This window comes from Oryctolagus cuniculus, chromosome 2 (genome assembly GCF_051225735.1).
Source record: "Oryctolagus cuniculus isolate XC-2025 breed Fujian yellow rabbit chromosome 2, ASM5122573v1, whole genome shotgun sequence".
Classification (NCBI taxonomy): Eukaryota; Metazoa; Chordata; class Mammalia; order Lagomorpha; family Leporidae; genus Oryctolagus; species Oryctolagus cuniculus.
Window position 1 is genome coordinate 152,398,735 of NC_142868.1, and position 21,058 is coordinate 152,419,792.

At 38.8% G+C, this 21,058-nt stretch overlaps 1 protein-coding gene across 14 annotated transcripts in view; it reads left to right on the forward strand.

The window, feature by feature from the left end:
* CCDC88A (coiled-coil and HOOK domain protein 88A) overlaps positions 1–21,058 on the forward strand; it is a 144,503-nt gene that overhangs the window by 59,755 nt on the left and 63,690 nt on the right. For all 14 annotated transcript variants that reach the window (XM_089326406.1, XM_089326407.1, XM_089326408.1 and 11 more), the window contains 3 exons: positions 12,939–13,111; positions 18,601–18,682; positions 19,628–19,786. In XM_089326406.1, the coding sequence (XP_089182532.1) occupies positions 12,939–13,111; positions 18,601–18,682; positions 19,628–19,786 (414 nt within the window). The remainder of the gene's footprint in view (positions 1–12,938; positions 13,112–18,600; positions 18,683–19,627; positions 19,787–21,058) is intronic.

Consider the following 21,058-nt stretch of genomic DNA (forward strand, 5'->3'; position numbering starts at 1 on the left):
GGCCATTTGAATTTCCTCTTTTGAAAAATGCCTGTTTAAGTCATTTGCCCATTTCTTAATTGGGTGGGTTGTTTGGTGGTGTTGAGTTTTTTGATTTCTTTATATATTTTTGTAATCTTTATCAGTTGCATAATTTGCAAGTAATTTCTCCCATTTTGTCAGTCACCCCTTCATTGCTGAATGTTCCCTTTGCAGTGCAGAAGCTTCTCAGCTTGATGTAATCCCATTTATCAGTTTCAACTTTGATTGCCTGTGCTTCTGGGGTCTTTTCCAAGAAGTCTTTGCCTATGCCAATGTCTTGCAGAGTTTCCCCAATGTTCTCTAATAATTTGATGGTATTGGGTAGTAAATTTAGGTCTTTAATCCATTTTGAGTGGATTTTTGTGTAAGGTGTAAGTTTTCCCAGTACTGTTTGTTGAAGAGACTGTCCTTTCTCCAAGGATTGATTTTAGCTCCTTTGTCAAAGATAAGTTTGTTGTATTTGCATGGATTGAATTCTGCCATTTCTGTTCTGTTCCATTGGTCTATCCATCTGTTTTTGTACCACTATCAGGCTGTTTTGATTATAACTGCCCTGTGGTATGTATTGAAATCTGGTATTGTGATGCTTCTGGCTTTTTTGTTGTTGCTGTTCACTTTCTGTTTGGGTGTATTTTTGTTGGTGAGATAAGATACTTGTAAGCAGCAAATAGATGGGTTTTGTTTATTAATCCTTTCAGCTAGTCTGTATCTTTTAATTGGAGAGTGAGGCTATTTAACTTGAAGGTGCCTATTGGTAAGTAATGACTTGGCCCTGCCATTTTCCCATATATATTCCTGTTGCTTATTTTGGATTTCCTTTGTACTTGGAGATTTTCTGCCTTCACCCTCTTTCATAGTGGTGACCATGTTTCTGTGTTTCTGTGTGTAGTACATCCTTAAGCAACTTTTGTAAGGGTGGACTAGTGATGACAAATTCTGTCAATTTCTGTTTATTTTGGAAGGTCTCTATTTCACCTTCATCATAAGTCGGAGCTTTGCAGGGTGCAGTGTTCCAGGTTAACAGTTTTTTTCTCTTAAGACTTAGAATATATCTCTCCATTCTCTCCTAGCCGAAATTGTTTGTGATGAGAAGTTGGCTATGAGTTTAATTGGAGATCCTCTAAAATTAAACTGCTATTTCTGTACTGCACATTTTAGAATCTTTTCTTTCTGTTTTTCTGTTGCAAGTTTGATTTACAGTGTGTTGTGATGAAGATCGCTTCCGGTCATGTCTGTTAGTAGTTCTGTGTGCTTTCTGTACTTGGATGTCCCTCTCTTTCTCCAAATTAGGAGGGTTTTATATAATTATTTCACTAAAAAAGACCTTCTAATCTATTCTCTATTTTCATGCCTTCAGGAACTCCTAAGACCCGTATATTGGGTCATTTGGATAGTATCCCATAGATCTCCAACACTGTTTTTTAAATATCTAATTTCTTCTTTTTTTTTTGTTCGGAGTGTAAAATTTCCTGAGATTTGTGTTCTAACTCGGATATTCTTTCTTCTGCCTCATCAGGTCTGTTTTTTTTTCTTTTTTCTTTTTTAAAACTTTTATTTAATAAATATAAATTTCCAAAGTGCAGCTTTTGGATTACAGTGGCTTTTTTTAAAACTTTTATTTAATGAATATAAATTTCCAAAGTACGGCTTATGGATTACAATGGCTTCCCCCCCATAACGTCCCTCCCACCCGCAACCCTCCCCTTTCCCACTCCCTCTCCCCTTCCATTCACATCAAGATTCATTTTCGATTCTCTTTTATACAGAAGATCAGTTTAGCATACATTAAGTAAAGATTTCAACAGTTTGCTCCCACACAGAAACATAAAGTGAAAAATACAGAAAAATAAAGTGAAAAATCTTCTGGCTCATCAGGTCTGTTAAGGTTTTCCACTGTGTTTTTTATTTGTTCTGTTGAATTCTTCATTTCCAAATTTTCATTTTGATATCTTTTTTTAAGATTTATTTATTTATTTATTTGATAGGCAGAGTTACAGAGAGACAGAGCTAGAGAGAGAGAGAGAGAAGGATCTTCCATCCACTGGTTCACTCCCCAAATTGCTGCAGTGGCCAGAGCTGGGCCGATCCAAAGCCAGGAGTCAGGAGCCTCTTCTGGGTCCCGTGTGGGTGCGAGGGCCCAAGCATTTAGGCCATCTTCTACTGCTTTCCCAGGCCGTAGCAGAGAACTGGATCGGAAGTGGAGCAGCCAGGATTGGAACTGGGGCCTATGTGGGATGCCAGCACAATCTTGAGCTAGAGTGCTAGGAAGAAAGAAACCGTAGGGAAGTTATTTTTATATAATTAACTGTAATAAAATTTTGAAAGTGGTTAATTCCAAAAGTTGATACTTATCTAAATAGTTTGGTAATTTAAAGAGGCAAGATTTACTTGTAGCTGCCAACTGGATGTTCAGGAAAGGCTTATGAAATTAGAGTTTTCCTTTAAGGATTTGTCAGATTATTTTGGAAATATATGGGATGCCTTGAGCTCAAGACTGTCACTTTCTTTTTCTTCATTTGAAAGGCAGACTTGCAGAGAGAGAATGTGGGGTCTTCCATCCACTGATTCACTCCCCAGATGGGCCAGATCAAAGCCAGGAGCTACATCCACAAGGGTGCAAGGGTCCAAGGACTTAGGTCATCTGCTGCTGCTTTCCCAGGGCCATTAGCAGGTGCTGGATTGGACATGGAACAGCCAGGACTCAAACCAGTACCCATATGGGATGCTGGCGTTGTAAGTGGCAGCTTAACTTGTTCTGCCACAATCCTAGCCCCATCAGGACTCTGTCACTATTAAAGAAAAGTCAAAAATTAAATAACCTTTAATGGGAAATATCTCTGGAAACTTTTAATAGTATCACTTTTTTTTTCTCATTTTGACAAATATTTTGCAGCATAACATATTTTGTGCTCTGTTAATTGGCATCTAGAAGTTCTTGATGCCTCCATTTCACCAGTCTACTAAGTTGAAATCTGATATTTATCTTTTGTATTTTTCTTGAGTTTTCCATTTTGTGATTGCTTAGTTTAATATGAGCAACTCTTCTTGTGCTCAGTACACTGTTAGACTGAGTGACCATTTGTGGGACCAGCACTGTGGCTTAGCAGGTAAAGCCAGTGCAATACTGGCATCCCATATGGCCACTGGTTTGAGTCTGGCTGCTCCACTTCCAATCTAGCTCTCTGCTATGGCCTGGAAAGCAGTAGAAGATGGCCCAAAGTCCTTGGGCCCCTGCAGCTGCATGAGAGACCTGGAAGAAGCTCCTGGCTTTGGATTCGCACACCTCCGGCCATTGCAGCCATTTGGAGAGTAGACCAGCTGATAGAAGACCACTCTCGCTCGCTCTCTGTCTCTGCCTCTGTGACTCCGCCTTTCAAATAAATAAGTAAATAAAACCTTAAAAAAAAAAAAAAAAAGAATGAGTATTTGGGAGATCCAGAGGGTATATGAAAGATTGTATGTGGTTTATTGAGGAAAAGCTATGTTACTTGTAACTGAAAAATGTGAGTTAGTATATAATTGAGGCTAATTTACTTCTGCTTGAGCAGATATTTATTAGATACTTACTGTATGCTAGGTACCATTGTTAGGAGATGTTACAAAGCAAGATTAAGGATAATTGGTATAATTAGAAAACATACAAATATGAATTGATTCTGAAGAATTGTAGCCTGAGGTAGTAGGGAGATTAATAGCTATTCATAGAGACAGGGACTGGTAGATAGATCTGGTAGACAGAAAAAAGTACTGTCAATGAACATTTAAACTACCCTTCAAAAAGTGAAAAGAAGGGAGTTATTTTTTTTTTTAGATAGAAGAAATTTGTACATATATCTTCAAAGAATAAGGAGAAAATAAGCCCATACAAAGAACAAAATTGAAGGTATTTAAGGCATATGTGTTGCTAGCAAAAACTGCATAAAAATGAAGGTGTTAATTTCACGTTTTGTTTTGGTAAATTGAAGAGGTTTTGGTTTTTTTTTTTGTTTGTTTTTGTTTTTTTTTTTTTTTTCTGTAGTAACTGACTATAGCAGTTTGCAGTTGGAGGCTTAAGTAGAGAAAAGGGGGTATAATTAAAAGAGTCATCTTGGGGACATTGTCCAGGTAATTCATATTTCAGTAAAAGGATTGATGAGTAGTAGAAAGAGCTCAGGTGGCAAGATCTGGAGTAGGTCAGTATAATTTTGTTTTTCTCTTACAACTCTATCATTTAGAGCAGGAATTGAAAAAAAAAATTGATGGTAAATAAGGAAAGTGGTGTTAGAGTCAAACTTGAATTTTAATTCTTACTGTGCCTATCATTTGTTGTGTGACTGATAGTTAATATATATGAAACTCAGTTTCCTATTTCCTCAGTTTCTGTTTTTTCCACAATAGACATAATGTCTCTATTGCAAAACCTTCATCAGACATTGACATGGTAATGTTAAATTAAAAAGAATGACATTTAAGGGCCTTATTGCAGCAGTTGCATACCTAGTGGGAATGCTATAGTAGCTGGGAGTAATCTATTTGAGTTAGGATAGTAAAGGAGGCATGTAACAGAAGAACACTTGGTTCCTTTACTGGAGAAACCTGTTGTATGTATTGAAGAGGGTATGGACATGGATAGAAAAGAAACTGGGAAGTCAGTATGGTGTGAAACATGAACATAATGGAAACTATGAAAATAGTAGTTGCAGGCAGGAAAATACAACAGACTTTGGTCAGGTGCTGAAATGTTTCTCTAGGAAAAAGAAATGAATTTTGATGAATGGTTAAAACAAACTAGCAAAAACAAGTAGTGATTCATTGTGCGTGAATAAGACTTGGTGATGAGAATTAAAACAAGCATGATGATGTTACAGAGCCAAGGTTTTCTCCCCTCCTGTTCTGTCTGAAGTAGTAAGACAGCTGAAATTGTCTTAGAAGAAAATTTCTGTTTGTTTGAGGTTTGAAAGAAAAGCTGAAAACTGGGATGGAAAAAGAAATAAAGAAAATGGGGGGCCAGCACTGTGGTGTAGCTGGGAAAGCCGCCGCTTGCAGTGCCAGCATCCCATATGGGTGCTGGTTTGAGTCTCAGCTGCTCCACTTCCGATCCAGCTCTATGCTATGGCATGGGAAAGTAGAAGATGGCCCAAGTCCTTGGGCCCCTGCGCCGGTGTGGGAGACTTGGAAGAATCTACTGGCTCCTGGCTTCAGATCGGCTCAGCTCTGGCCGTTGCGGCCATGTGGGGAGTGAACCAGCGGATGGAAGGCCTCTCTGCCTCTCTTTCTCTGTGTAACTCTGACTTTCAAATAAATAAAATAAATCTTTGAAAAAGAAAGAAATAGGGAATAATAGAAGAATGAAGGAAAATGCTTATGTGAGATACATGTGGGTTAAATAGCCACTAAAGTTCACATTTAAGAAAGAGAGAAGGATGTTTATATTTCATGGAGGTTCTCTGGAGAAAGGAATAAAGTAAGCTTTGAAGGAGCAGGCATTTGGCCTAGTGGTAAACACACCTGTCTCCTACATTGAAATTCCTGGGTTCTATTTCCAGCTTAAGCTCCTGACCCCCAACTCCCTGCTATTCCAGACCCTGGGAGACTGCAGCAATGGCTCTGGTATCTGGTTTTCTACCTCCCAGATGGAAGACCTGGATTGTGATCCTTAAATCAGACCCAGTGAAATAGCAGAAGAGGGGAGTGTTGTCTCGCTCTTGCATTCTCTCCCTCTGTCTCTCTGCCTGATTTTCTCTCACTCTCAAATAAATATATAATTTTAAAGCAAAATAAAATAAGCTTTGAATTGGGAAGCAGGTTGGAACTAATATGGTATTTGTAAAAGTTATTTTATTTGAGGTAAACAAATTTCATATATTTCAAATATACGGATTTACAAATATAGTGATACTTCCAATCCTACCCTCCCTCCTGCCCACACTCCCACCCTTCCTTCTCCTTCCTCTCTTATTCCCTCTCAGTTTTTACAATGATCGACTTTCAGTTTATTTTATGCTCTTTAAGATTAACCCTACACTAAGTAAAGAGTACAACAAATAATAAGAAAATACCGTTCCTCAACAGTAGCGATGAGGGCTGCAAACAATCATCGAATCTCAAAATGTCCATTTTAAATTTGCATTACATTTTTGGTACTCCGTTAATTACCACAGATCAGGGGGAAAATATGGTATTTGTCTTTTTGGGATTGGCTTATTTCACTAAGTATATGGTTTCTGTTTGCATCCATTTTGTTTCAAATACAGGATTTTGTTGTCTTTTATTGTTTTTTATGTTTTTTTATTTTTTTATTTCATACTATATATATATACCATAGTTTCTTTATCCAGTCATCAGTTGATGGACATCTGATTGATTCCATATCTTAGCTATTGTGAATTGAACTGCAATAAAAACGGGGGTACAGATAACTCTTTCCTGTGCTGTTTTCATTTCCCTTGGGTAAATTCCTAGGAGTAGGATTGCTGGATCATATGGTATATCTGTTTTCAGGTTTCTGAGGTATCAGCATACTGTTTTCCACAATGGCTGCATTTTTACATTCCTGCCAACAGTGGATTACGAGTACCCTTTCTCCACATTCTCAACAGCATTTATTGTTTGTTTGTTTTTTAAAGCTTTATTTATTTATTTGAAAGTCAAAGTTACACAGAGAGAGGAGAGGCCAAGAGAGAGAGGTCTTCCATCTGATGCTTCACTCCCCATTTGGTTGCAACAGCTGGAGCTGCACCAATCCGAAGCCAGGATCCAGGAGCTTGTCTCTTCCTGGTCTCCCACGCAGGGGAAGAGGCCCAAGGACTTGGGCCATCTTCTACAGCTTTCCCAGGCTATAGCAGAGAGTTGGATCAGAAGTGGAGTAGCTGGGTCTCGAACCGGCGCCCATATAGGATGCTGGCGCTTCAGGCCAGCCCCTGTTGTTTGTTGGTTACTGTATGAGAGCCATTCTAACTGGAGTAAGGCAAAACTTCATTGTGGTTTTGATTTGCGTTTCCCTGTTGGCTAGTGATCCTGAGCATTTTTTCATGTGTCTGTTGACCATTTGAATTTTCTCTTTTGAAAAATGTCTGTTTAAGTCCTTTGCCCATTTTTCAACTGGATTGTTTGTCTTGTTGTTGAGTTTATTGATCTTTTTATATATTCTGGTGATTAATCCTTTATCAGTTGCATAATTTGCAAATAATTTCTCCTATTTTGTCAGTTGCCCCTTCATTGCTGAGTGTTCCCTTTACAGTGTAGAAGCTTCTCAGCTTGATGTAATCCCATTTGTCAGTTTTGGCTTTGATTGCCTGTGCTTCTGGGGTCTTTTCCAAGAAGTCTTTGCCTATGCCAATGTCTTGCAGAGTTTACCCAATGTTCTCCTCTAGTAGTTTGATGGCTATCAGGTTATAGATTTAGGTCTTTAATCCATTTTGAATGGATTTTTGTGTAAGGTGTAAGGTAGGGATCTTATTTCATACTTCTGCATGCAGAGATCCAGTTTTCCCAGCACTATTTGTTGAAGAGACTGTCCTTTCTCCAAGGATTGATTTTAGCTCCTTTGTCAAAGATTGATTGTAGATACATGGATCGATTTTTGGAGTTTCTATTCTGTTAACACCATTGGTCTGTGTGTCTATTTTGTGCCAGTACCATTCTAATTTGATTATAACTGTCTTGAAATGTCTTGAAAACTTGTATTATGATGCCTCTGGCTTTGTTTTTCTTGTATGAGGTTGCTTTAGGTATTTGTAGTCTCCTGTGTTTTCATATGAATTTTAGCATCATTTTTTCTAGATCCAAGAATGCTGCTGGTATTTTGATTGGTATGACATTGAATTTGTAAATTGCTTTTGGTACTATGAACATTTTTTGATATGAGTCCTTCCAATCAAGGAACATGGGAGATTTTTCCATTTTTTGTATCTTCTATTTCTTTATTTAATGTTTTGTAATTTTCATCATAGAGATCTTTCACCTCCTTGGTTAAATGTATTCCAAGGTATTTGATTTTTTTTTTTTTTTTTTTTGGTAGCTGTTGTGAATGGGATTGATCTGAGAAGTTCTTTCTCAACCATGGCATTATCTGTGTGTACCAAGGCTATTGACTTTTGTGTATTGATTTTTGTTTTGTTTTGTTTTGTTTTGACAGGCAGAGTGGACAGTGAGAGAGAGACGGAGTCTTCCTTTTTTTTTTTTGCTGTTGGTTAATCTTCCAATGGCTGCCGCAGCCGGTGCGCTGCGGCCGGCGCACCGCGCTGATCCGAAGACAGGAGCCAGGTGCTTCTCCTGGTCTCCCATGGGGTGCAGGGTCCAAGCACTTGGGCCATCCTCCACTGCACTCCCGGGCCATAGCAGAGAGCTGGCCTGGAAGGGGGGCAACCGGGACAGAACTGGCACCCTGACCGGGACTAGAACCCGATGTGCAGGCGCCGCTAGGTAGAGGATTAGCCTATTGAGCCGCGTCGCCAGCCTGTGTATTGATTTTATATCCTGCAACGTCACCAAGCTCTTATGAGTTCCAGTAGTCTCTTAGTGGAGTCTTTTGATTCCCATATATATAGAATCACTGTAAATAGGGATAATTTGACTTCTTCCTTTCCAGTTTGTATCTCTTTATTTATTGTTCATAATTTGATTATTTTTTGCCTAATGGCTGTGACTAAAACTTCCAGGTCTCTACTAAATAGCAATGGTGAAAGTGGTCATCCTTATCTGGTTCCAGATCTCAGTGGGAATGCTCCCAAATTTTCCCCATTCAATAAGATGTTGGATGTGGGTTTGTAATAATTTGTTTTAATTGTGTTGAAGAATGTTCCTTCTCTACCCAGTTTACTTAAGGCTTTCATCATGAACGGGTGTTCTATTTTATCAAATGCTTCCTCTGAATCTATTGAGATAATCATATGGTTTTTATTCTTCAGTTTTTAAATGTGATATATCCCATTTATTGATTAATGCATGTTGAACCATTCCTTCATACCAAAGATAAATCTCACTTGGTCTGGGTGAATGATCTTTCTGATGTGTTGCTGAATTTGATTAGTTAGTATTTTGTTGAGGATTTTTGCATCTATGTTTATCGGGGATATTAGTCTATAGTTCTGTTTCTCTGTTGTATCTTTTTCTGGCTTAGGATTTAAGGTGATGCTGTGCTCATATAAGGAGTTTGGGAGGATTCCCTCCCTTTCAGTTGTTTTGAAAAGCTTGAGAAGAATTGGAATTAGTTCTTCTTTAAAAGTCTGGTAGAATTCAGCAGGGAAGCCATCCGTTCCTGGGCTTTTCTTTGTTGGGAGCATCTTTATTACTGATTCAGTCTCTGTCTTGGTTATTGGTCTTTTTAGGTTCTCTGTGTCTTCATGACTCCATTTTGGTAGGTTGTATGTTTCCAGGAATCTTTCCTTCTTTGAGGTTTTCCACTTTGTTGGCATATCTAAATCCTGATGATTCTGTTTTGTTTTCTGTGGTATCCATTGTTGCAGTTCCTTTTTTGTCTTTGATTTTATTAATTTGTGTCTTCTCCCTCTTTTTTTGCTATATCAATTTTGTGTATTTTTTCAAAAACTGAGCACTTTATTTCACTGATCTTTTGTATTTTTTTGTTTCAATTTTATTTCTTCTCAAATTTTAATTATTTCTTCTCTCCTAATTTGGGTTTGATTTGCTGTTTTTCTAGATCCTTGAGATGCACTGATAGCCTAGTTTTTTAAAAAGATTTTTTATTTATTTGAGAGGCAGAATTACAGACAGAGAGAGAGAGAGACAGAGAAAGGTCTTCCATCCACTGATTCATTTCCCAGTAACGACTGGAGCTGGCCCGATCCAAAGCCAGGAGCTGGGAGCCCCTTCTGAATGTCCCAAGTGGGTTCAAGGTCTCAAGCACTTTGGCCATCTTTCATTGCTTTCCCAGGCCATAAGCAGAGGACCTTTTTTATTTAATGCCATTCCAATTTCTTGATGTAGTCACCAATTGCTATAAACTTCCCACTTAACACTGCTTTTGCTGCATCCCATAAGTTTTGATATGTTTGTATTGTCATCTTCATTCATTTCTAGAAATTTTTTATTTCTGTTTTGATTTTCTTCTATGACCTACTGTTCATTCAGGAGCATGTTGTTGAGTCTCCATGTGTTTGCATATTTTGTAGAGATTCTTGAGTTGTTAATTTCCAGTTTCTTTCAGAAAGAAGAGCAGCTGGGACATGAATTGACACCCATATGGATACTAGCACTGCATGCAGAGGCTTAATATACTGTGCCACACCATTGGCCCCTCTTTGTTTCTGTTAACAGTTTTTGTGTTAATGTCTGTTTTGTCTTATATTGGGATGGCTACAGCTGCTTGTTTTTGCTTTCTGTTAGCATGGAATATCTTTTTCCATCCTTTCATTTTCAGTCTGCATGTGTCTTTGTTGGTGAGGTGTTATTTCTTGTAGGAAGCAAATAGATGGGTCTTGTTTTTTAATCCATTCAACTAGTCTGTGTCTTTTCATTGAAGAATTTAGGACATTTACATTTAAGCTTATTGTTGAGAAGTAACAACTTGACCCTGCCATTTTTCCATAGATATTCCTATTATTTGCTTTCGATTTCCTTTATACTTTTACTGGGAAATTTTATACCTTCACATTTTTTTCATAATGATGACTATCTTTCTGTGATTCTGTAGATACTTAAGCATTGTTTGTAAGGTTGGATAAGTGTTAACAAATTTTTTCAATTTCTGTTTGTTATAGAAGGTCTTCATTTCACTTTGATTCATAAGTGAAAGATTTGCAGGGTATAGTATTCTGAGTTGACAGTTTTTTCTTTTCTTTTTAATATTTGTTTATTTGAGAGACAGAGTTACAAAGCAAAAGAGGCAGAGAGAGAGGTCTTCCATCCACTGGTCCATTCCCCAAATGGCCATAACAGCTGGAGCTGGGCCGATCAGAATCCAGGAGCCAGGAGCTTCTTCTGGGTCTGCCACATGGGTAGAGGGGCCCATGCACTTGGGCCATCTTCCAGTACTTTCCACTACTTTTTCTTTGCTGTAGCAGAGAGATGGATCAGAAGTAGAGCAGCCAGGACACGAGCTGCCTCCCATATGGGATGCCAGCGCTGCTAGCCTGTCCCATCCACTGAGAGAACAGAGCCGGCTGTCTGTGGGTGTTCCACCTTAGTGGTTTTAGCCCCACAGCCTGTGATATGTTGAGAGCTTAGGGGCACTTCACAGTCTTGCTTGATTACCAGCTCCCTGTCAATCCTCCTAGCCAGATTCACAGTGGGGAACATGGATTTTTCCCTCTGGTAAAATCCCCAGTTCACATTCATGACAAGAGCCACTTTAGCTGATATTCATGTCAAAATGGTATTGTCTCCCTGCTGGTCGACAGGCACCCTTGTTGGTGGAAGGGGAGAAAGAAATGTGCCCCTTTTTTCCTGGATTAGGTGGTACCCTGTTCCCTTTTAGGGCCGCTGCAGTCTGCTCTCACTTCCCTGTCCAAAGCTGGTGCTTCTTCTGACACTCAGCTCCAGGGATTGTGTGTTGTATGTGCACTCATTGCTGCATGTCCACAGTTTCTACACTGATTCATGGCATCCCTCTTCACTCTGTAGAATTTCCACTGCAGATTTCTCCAACTATTCCCTGGAACTTCCTCTAATTTTTTAGCTACTATATTCCCCTCACCTAAAGCAGTATGTCCTTTCCCTTTTTAGCCATGTTGAGATTCTCCACTTGTATGGTATTGAGAGTATAGGATATGAGGCCAGAACACTAGCCTAGAGTCTTAGTATCGCTGTTTGCTTGTTGTGTGGTCAGCAATCAATCTCTGCACCTCAGTTACCTAACCTACAGATGGGAGAGATTGCACTAAACCTCTGAGTCTTTTTTGGTCTCTCTAGAGATTGTCCATTTAGATTATGAAATTGTAGAGTGCTATTGAATTATGCAGTGATGGCAGGGATTGTATATCTGTATATCAAGAGCCATGTATGACTATTGTGCAACAAAAATGTGACTAGTGTGGCTAAAGAACAGAATTGTCAACTTTTTAACCTGATACTCATGTGTTCTACCAGCTACCATTTTGACAGTATAGTTCTAAATAAATCACACTGGTGTTGGGGCCGGCACTGTGGTGCAATGGGTTAACACCATGGCCTGAAGCGCTGGCATTCCGTATGGGCGCTGGTTCGAGACCCAGCTGCTCCACTTCCGATCCAGCTCTCTGCTATGGCCTGGGAAAGCAGTAGAAGATGGCCCAAATTCTTGGGCCCCTGCCTCTACGTGGGAGACCAGGAAGAAGCTTCTGGATCCTGGCTTCAGATTGGTGCAGCTCTGGCCATTGCAGCCGATTGGGGAGTGAACCATTAGATGGAAGACCACTCTCTCTGCCTCTCCTCTCTCTGTGTAGCTCTGACTTTCAAATAAATAAATCTTAAAAAAAATCAACAAGTCTTTTACAAAAATTTTCCAAAAGTTGCTATCTAATCCAGGTACTTTATTACAGTTGTTTTCTTTTCACCTGGGACACCAGCATCTGATAGGGACACGAGTTGGAGTTCTTGCTGCTCCACTTCCAACCCGGCTCCCTGCTAATGCAGCTGAGAAAAGTAGTGGAAGATGGCCCAACTGCTTGGGCCCCTGCATCCATATCGGATACCTGGATGAAGCTCCTGGCTCCTGGCTCTGGCCTGGTGCAGTTGTGGCCATTTGGGAAGTGAAACAGCAGATGGAAGAGCTCTCTCTCTCTCTCTCTCTCTTTCTCTCTGTAACTCTACCTGAATAATAAATAAGATAATTTTCTTAAATGATAGCTAAATATGACTAAGTAAAGATGTTTTTGACCAGTGAATTGTTTTTCCTATTATGGTACAGTACTTAGACCCAGTGACTAGTCTTGATGTGTTTAGTTTGCTAATATGTGGAACATTAAAAATGATTCTTATGTTGTTTTATAATTCCTTAGACTATTGTAGAGCTCTCTGAAGAGCGAGATGGTCTTCATTTTCTACCCCATGCGTCCTCAACTGCACAGTCACCCTGTGGTTCTCCAGGCATGAAGCGAACAGAAAGTCGACAGCATCTGTCAGTGGAGCTGGCAGATGCTAAGGCCAAGATAAGAAGGCTTAGGCAGGAACTGTAAGTTGTTGATTTTCAAGGTTCATTGAATTTATATAGTAACAGTGATGACCTAAACAGTATTTTTAGGTTGTGGCTGGGTAAAAATTTTCACTAGTATTTGTCAGCATGAGAAAAATGAAACTGGTGTAAGGTTTTCCTAGTGTTCAATCTTATCAATTTAAAGGATACCCTTTAATCTGAATTTGCGTCTTTCTTGTGTTAAATTATCCTTTATTTTCTAGAATAATATCCTTTCTTAGAAAATTGGGAGACTCATTTTTTTATTTTTAAAATTCTTTGAAATCCTAAATACTAGGAACCACTGATACAGAACAGTAAGGTTTAACTCTTTTAAAATTAATGTTTTGAAAGACTAAATTTTTGACATACAGTATTACAAAAAATAATTTTGTGAGTGAATCTTCTGCATTGAGTAACTGAATGCCTGATTCATTACTTAATAAAGGTAAATATTCAGATTTGGTTAGTATTGATGAATTATATTTATTTGACTGTCAGAGATCATTATAGGAAAGTCAGTGTCACATAGGCATTTCTTGGTGAACTGTAAGAGAAGACATGACTAGTCTGCTGGAGTTTTTTTGTGTGTGTGCTTTGAAACAAAGGATTTTGGTTTGGAAGCTTCTTCTTTCTTCTCTTTTTTTATTGTGTGCTTTTTGTGTTACTTGTTTAGGTTTTTCTTGTTTCTTTTTTTTATTTCCTGGAATTTGAGCTTCAGAATATAGATTTTAAATTTAAAGCCACAAATAGCAGTTAAGTTTGTTTATTGATTATTTAAAGTAGCTAAAGAAAGTGATTTGAATGTGCAGAGTAGAAAAAAATATTACAGTCTGGAGAAAAATTTGGAAACAAAACAATATAGCTTTCATTTGTGGATGTCTGCATTATTATGTATCTATTGAGTTGAACACGCCCAGGATATTCTATAAACAGCTGCACCAGGAAAATTAGGGAAGAGATTGCTGTTATTAGTTTGACTGGCAGCTAATGGATAGCCTAAACAGTGAATGCTAGTTTGTTCCATATAATTTAGCACAATCTTCTCTAGTCTTTAGATAAAGCATGCAATTAGAATTGCAGTGATGGCTGTGAATTTGCTTAACATTTTGTACTGTATTAGAATTCAGTTTTTACATAAAATTTACTTGACTGTGAAATGTATTAAAATAGCAGACAACTTGAAGGGAATTGATGAAATTTAGTTTTGTATTTACTAATTGGGAAATGTAAGTAGTTGTTTTAATGGATTAATAAATAAGCCAGGTACAGCAAGTATTTCCAGTAACTGTTAGATGATAGTCTCATTGTCCTTTGAAAATATTTTCCTTCATTCCTTTCTTAATACCTCTTTTAAGTGTTTTTATTGGGATCAGTCTTTACTAAAGTGAGTGAACTACAGAAATATGAACAAAAATGGTCCAGATTGCTTTATATGTAATAGAAATTTTACAATAAATAAGTATAATAAGAATAATGTAAGGCCAACGCCATGGCTCAATAGGCTAATCCTCTGCCTGCGGCGCCGGCACACCGGGTTCTAGTCCCCGTCCGGATGCCGGATTCTGTCCCCGTTGCCCCTCTTCCAGGCCAGCTCTCTGCTGTGGCCTGGGAGTGCAGTGGAGGATGGCCCAAGTGCTTGGGCCCTGCACCTGCATGGGAGACCAGGAGAAGCACCTGGCTTCCAATGCTCATTGGTTAATGAGCATTGGAATTGTGTATACCCTTTTGGCTGTTAAAAATAAGGATGCTGTGAACATTCTTGTGGACACTTTTGTATGGACATATGTTAATTATCTTGTATGTAACTGAGGAATGGAAAACATTCTACATTATTAATATAGTGACACTAAATTATACACTCAAATTTTTTTAATGCTGAATTTTATATTGTAATTAAAATTAATTTTTAAAAAAGCATTCAGTAATCTAAAATGGAACATTTGTAAGAAATATCATATAATTGACAAAAGGTAATAGCTTGTTATTTAAGAAGACAGAGGCACTGGCATTGTGGCATCGTGGGTTAAGCCACTGCTTGCAATGCCAACATCCCATGTGGGCCTCTGTTCGAGTTCTCACTGCTCCACTTCCAATACAACTCTCTGCCAATGTGCTTGCAACAGCAGTGGAGGACAGCTCAAAGGCGTGGGCCCCTTCACCCACGTGAGAGACACAGAAGAGGATCCTGGGTCCTGGCTCTGACTTGGCCCAGCCCAGGCCGTTGCGGCCACTTGGAGAATGAACCAGCAGATAGAAGATCCATCTCTCTCTCTCTTTTCCACCCTTCCATCTCTTCCTCTCTCTCTGTAACTCTGCCTTTCAAATAAATAAAATAAATATTTAAAAAAAGTGACAAACCAGCCGGCGCCGCACCTCAATAGGCTAATCCTCCACCTGCGGCACCGGCACTCCGGGTTCTAGTCCATGTCGGGGCACTGGATTCTGTCCCGGTTGCCCCCTTCCAGTTCAGCTCTCTGCTATGGCCAGGGAGTGCAGTGGAGGATGGCCCAAGTCCTTGGGCCCTGCACCCGCATGGGAGACTAGGAGAAGCACCTGGCTCCTGTCTTCGGATCAGCGCAGTGCGCCGGCCGCAGCGCGCCAGCAGCGGCAGCCATTGGAGGGTGAACCAACGGAAATGGAAGACCTTTCTCTCTGTCTGTCTCTCACTGTCCACTCTCCCTGTCAAAAAAAAATAAAAATAAAAATAAGACAAACCATCCATTAGAAAGTTAGCAATGAGACTAGCTAATAATTCACAAAAGAAAACTTCTTTTTCTCTTTTTAAATTTTTTTTCTTTTTTTGACAGGCAGGGTTACAGAAAGAGGAGGAGATACATAGAGAGATATTGAGACAAAGAGATCTTCCATCCACTGATTGACTCTCAAGCAACAATGGCCAGGGCTGGGCCAGGCTGAAGCCAGGAGCTTCTTCCTAGTCTACCACGTCGGTGCAGTGGCCCAAGCAGTTGGGCCATCTTCCACTGCTTTCTTGGGTGCATTAGCAGGGAGCTGGATCACAAGTAGAGCAGCTGTGTCTCTAACCAGCACCTATGTGGGAAGCTAACATCGCAGGCACAGACTTAACCTCCTGCACCACAATGTTGGGCTCCAAAAGAAAACATTTTAATGGCACAACCATGGGAAAACAACTGTAGCCTTTTGTAGTGTTCAAGGAAATGCAAGTTAGAGCATTTTTCAGTTTTTCAGTTTTTACCTATTTAGGTGCTTTTATCCTCTTCCAGTTGCATTATATGTTGGTAACAACTTTTCTGGAGAGCATTTCGGCAGTATATGTCAAGTATTTTTAATTCTGTGCACAGAATTTTATGTGTAATGAGTTTCTTCTGTAAAACATTCATTATAGTGAAAACTGGGATCTACCTAATAATGATTCCTCTACCATAATGAATATTTTTCTACTGTTAAAAATTATAGCTGGGACAGTGCCATGGTGCAGTAGGTTAATCCTCTGCCTGCGGCGCTGGCATCCCAGCTGCTCCTCTTCCAATCCAGCTCTCTGTTATGGCCTGGGAAAACAGTGGAGGATGGCCAAAGTGCTTGGGCCCCTGTACCCGCATGGGAGACCGGAATGAAGCACCTGGCTCCTGGCTTCAGATCAGTGCAGCTTCAGCCGTTGCGGCCATTAGGGGAGTGAACCAACAGAAGGAAGACCTTTCTCTCTGTCTCTCTCTCTGACTGTCTATAACTCTACCTCTCAAATAAATAAATAAATAAATAAAATCTGTAAAAAAAATGGGTATGGTGAGCATTTGACCTAGCAATTAAGACACTAGCTTGGAATACGCACATCTTATATTAGAGAGCCTATGTTCGAATTCTAGCTCCACACTCAGTTTCAGCTTCCTGCTGTGGTTCACCCTGCTAGACAGCAGTTGAAGACTCAGATAGTTGGGTCCCTGCCCCTACATGGGAAACCTGGATTGAGTTCCAGGCTCCTGGTTTCTGCCTCTACCCAGCCCCAGCCATTGCAAGTGTTGGAAAGTGAACTCTCTTCATCCCTGCCTCTCAAAAGTTTTTTTTTTTTTTAATAAATATTTATTTATTTATTTATTTGAGAGGTGGAGTTACAGAGAGGCAGAAGCAGAGAAAGAAAGAGAGAGATCTTCCATCTACTGGCTCACTCCTCAAATGGCCGCAATGGCTGGGACTGGGCCAATCTGGAGCCAGGAGTTTCTTCTGGGTTTCCCACACAGGTGTAGGGGACCACGGAGTTGGGCCATCTTCTACTTTGCCAGGCCATAGCAGAGAACTGAATCAGAAGTGGAACAACCAGGACTCGAACTGGCATCCATATGGGATGCCCACACTGCAGACAGTGGCTTTACACGCAACATCACAGCACCAGCCAAAATAGTTTTTTAAAGTTAAAAAAAAAAAAAAAAAAGATGGCTTTGAAACATTTGTGAAAATATGAGGTAATGTGAACTATAGGTCATTTTTTACATAGTATTTACCTTTTTTTTATTAAAGAACAGAAGGTATAAAAGTACAGATAGAGAGTCAAGGCTTACTTTGAGAATGTTGGCTGTAAGGGAGAGATAGAAAATAGTAAAAGTAAAGCAGTTCAGAGAGAAAAAAATTGAATGTTTAAGGATGTTTATGGCCCATAACACAGAAACCAACAGAGAATTAATTTTAGTTACCTGTAGATAAATAGAAAGTATATAGTTTATTTTGGACCATTGTAAGTTTTGAAAATGGTTTGGAGTTTCTTAGAGTTCTTAGACTCAGATAGTATTGCCTTGCATAGAAAATTTTGTGGCTAGGGGCTGCCACTGTGATGTTAATGGTTTAAGCAGCTACCTGCTGTACCAGCATCCCACATGGGCACTGGTTCATCTCCTGGCTGCTCCTCTTTCAATCCAGCTCTCTGCTAATGGCCTGGGAAAACACTGGGAGGTGGCCCAAGTACTTGGGCCCCTGCAACCATGTGGTAGACCTGGAAGAAGCTCCTGGCTCTTGGCTTCAGCTTGGCCTAGCCCTAGCCATTGTAGCCATTTGGGAAGTGAACCAATGGGTGAAAGATCTCTTTGTTTCGCTATCTCTCTCTCAGTAACTCTGCCTTTCAAATAAAAAATAAATCAATCTTTAGAAAAAAAAATGAAAATCTTGTGACTTAATTATCTTCAACCATACAGGGAGAGAAGCAGAGAGAAAGGAGAATAGAAACAAAGGGGATGGTGGGATAGACAGGCAAAATGAAGAGAGAGAAATTACGTTATGAACTATTGAGACATTAGTCATCCATGTTAGCCTCTAGGGACCATTAGGGGAGAAGTTTGATTAATAGATATCTCATCATAGGTTTCTAATAACACTTTCTTTGTTTTTCTCCCCTGGGCTGGGGTTATTACTGATACTGTGTTCAACTAATTATTTAGTAATGATAATTAATTTGTGTTAGTCATGATGAACATAGTTTTCAAAAGTAGTAAACTTATTTAATAAATATTTTTGCATTTAAGGGAGGAAAAGACTGAACAGTTGTTGGACTGTAAACAAGAACTTGAGCAAATGGAAATAGAACTAAAAAGGCTACAGCAAGAGGTTTGTACCTAGAATTATTATATAGGATCACCAAGTAATTAATTGGGAATTCATTTTTCCCTTTATAATTTATAACCTTTACCTAAACACTTGACATAAATAAATGAGGTAACTGATGCTTAAGGAAACTGAATGACTTTTCAGTGTCTATTTCTCTTCAAGTATGCCAGAGCCAAAGCTAGAAGTCAAGGTCTTTGAAAAGTTCAGATTTAGCTGGATTTAAAAGAGCCTTTTAGGACTGGGGAAGTTTCAATGTTTTTTCTTTCTCTTTAATTTTTTTTATGCTTTTGGCTTCTATGACTGTGGAAGCTGGAACACCTCTACATCTTGTGAAATGTGCTTATGTGTGTTTTCCAGTGTCACTGCTCTTTGATGCTTTATATTAACACAAAGTGCTTTTTAACTTTTCACTCTTTTCCTAATAAATAATATCAAACTCTCTACTTTTTAAAAATTACTTTATTTTTATTTTACTTAAAGCCTTGAACCAAAAGTGTTCAAAATTTACTTCTTTTAATCACTTTATGTTTTATTTTCATTTAAAGGTGGTGTATGATCTTTTCAACCTGTAAATGATAAAGATTGATATAAGGCTGTATACTTGTTTCTTACTGTTGCTTCCCCTAACCTAACATTTTTAAACGTAGGGGATACCCCATTTGCTGAATCATAAATTGGGACCTTCCAAGATGAATGATAGAGTCATAGTCTTTATTTCTAGATATGCTGTGACTGCTGTTCCACTTCTTGGTAGCAGGGTTACCTCTTAAAGTTCCCAATCCTTTTGGTCTCAAAAATTAATGAAGATTATTTAATGTGGATTATGTCTACTGGTATTATTGCATTAGAAATAAAAACAGCTTTTAAAATTCATTTGAAAAATGTACAACCAAAAAATAATAAATTGAAGATGGAAATATTAAAAGTATTGTTATTAATATTTAGAACATGAATTTGATTTCGGATGCTCGTTCTGCAAGAATGTACCGAGATGAATTAGATGCACTTCGAGAGAAGGCAATCAGAGTTGATAAGCTTGAAAGTGAAGTCAGCAGATATAAAGAAAGGCTACATGACATTGAATTTTATAAGGCAAGAGTTGAGGTATGTTGTTAACCATTATGGTAATTTTTAACCTTAAAAGTGGAATTTTCAAAATGTGTTTAAAATGTACTTAATAAATAAGAGAAACTCTTGAAATCTTGAGTAAACATTAAATTGTTAAATAGTTTCAGGTGTTTATTTTATGGTAGATCAGTAGTATTGCTTATACTTTTACAAAGAGATTTTTGAATATTTTTGAAGTCTCATTTCTTTATTTAGCATCATACATAGAACAGACTTTTGAAGTCCTTATCCTTGTGACTAAGGAATTTAAATATGCCCTGACAATTTAATGTTAAATTACAGTAGTATTACTCATCCTAATATCAGGACTGAGCATTTTATTTACATAATGGCTTAAATAGCCACAATAATTAGTTGTTTTTACTAATCTCAAACTTGTTTCCCAAGCAAAACATATTTCTGATTGCTGCTTCACTGAGATCACTAAATTAGAATTAATAAAGGCAATACAAGGGAAACAGTTTGTGGACAAATGAAATTAGAAGATAATGTGAATTTTCCATGGACTTCTTGAAGTCTCCTTGTATAAATGCAAACAAATTAGAAAAAAAAAACAATTTTTACCTCCTAAGGGTTACAGATTATGTTACATGAAGTTGAATTTTATATAAAAGATTCAAAAGTCCTTGCATCCTTTTTTCCTCTCTTGGTTAAGAACCTCATTGTCTATAAACAGAGGAGAGTTTGGTCAGTTTTAATATGAGGACAAGAAGGGGGGAATATGCAAAAATCAAATTAAAACATAAGAGAAAGTAAAACATTTTAGCCTGTTACCAGTAAATAGAACCAAAAGAACTGCAAATATAAAGTCCTTGTTAACTCTTTGCCAGTTACTTAAAGTTGTGTATGCATGGTACTGTTAAGGGATCATCATGGATGCCACTGTCTTAATGTACTTTGTCCAGATTTCAGTTAAAAAACCACAGGCATTTAGCAAGACAGAACTTTGGGCATGTACTTTGAAAATGTACAGGGTTTGGGCTGGAGCTGTGGTGGTGCCAGCATCCCATATGGGTGCTGGCTTTAGTGACTGCTACTCCACTTCCAATCCAGCTCCCTGTTAATGTGCCTGGGAAAGCAGTGGAGGATGGCCCAAGTGTTGCGGCCCCCACACCCATCTGGGAGACCCAGAAGGAGCTCCTGCTCCTGGCTTCGGATCAGCCATTGTAGCCATTTGGGAGTGAACCAGCAGGTGGAAGATTCTCTCTCTCTCTCTCTTTCTCTCTTTCTCTCCTCTCCTGTCCCTCT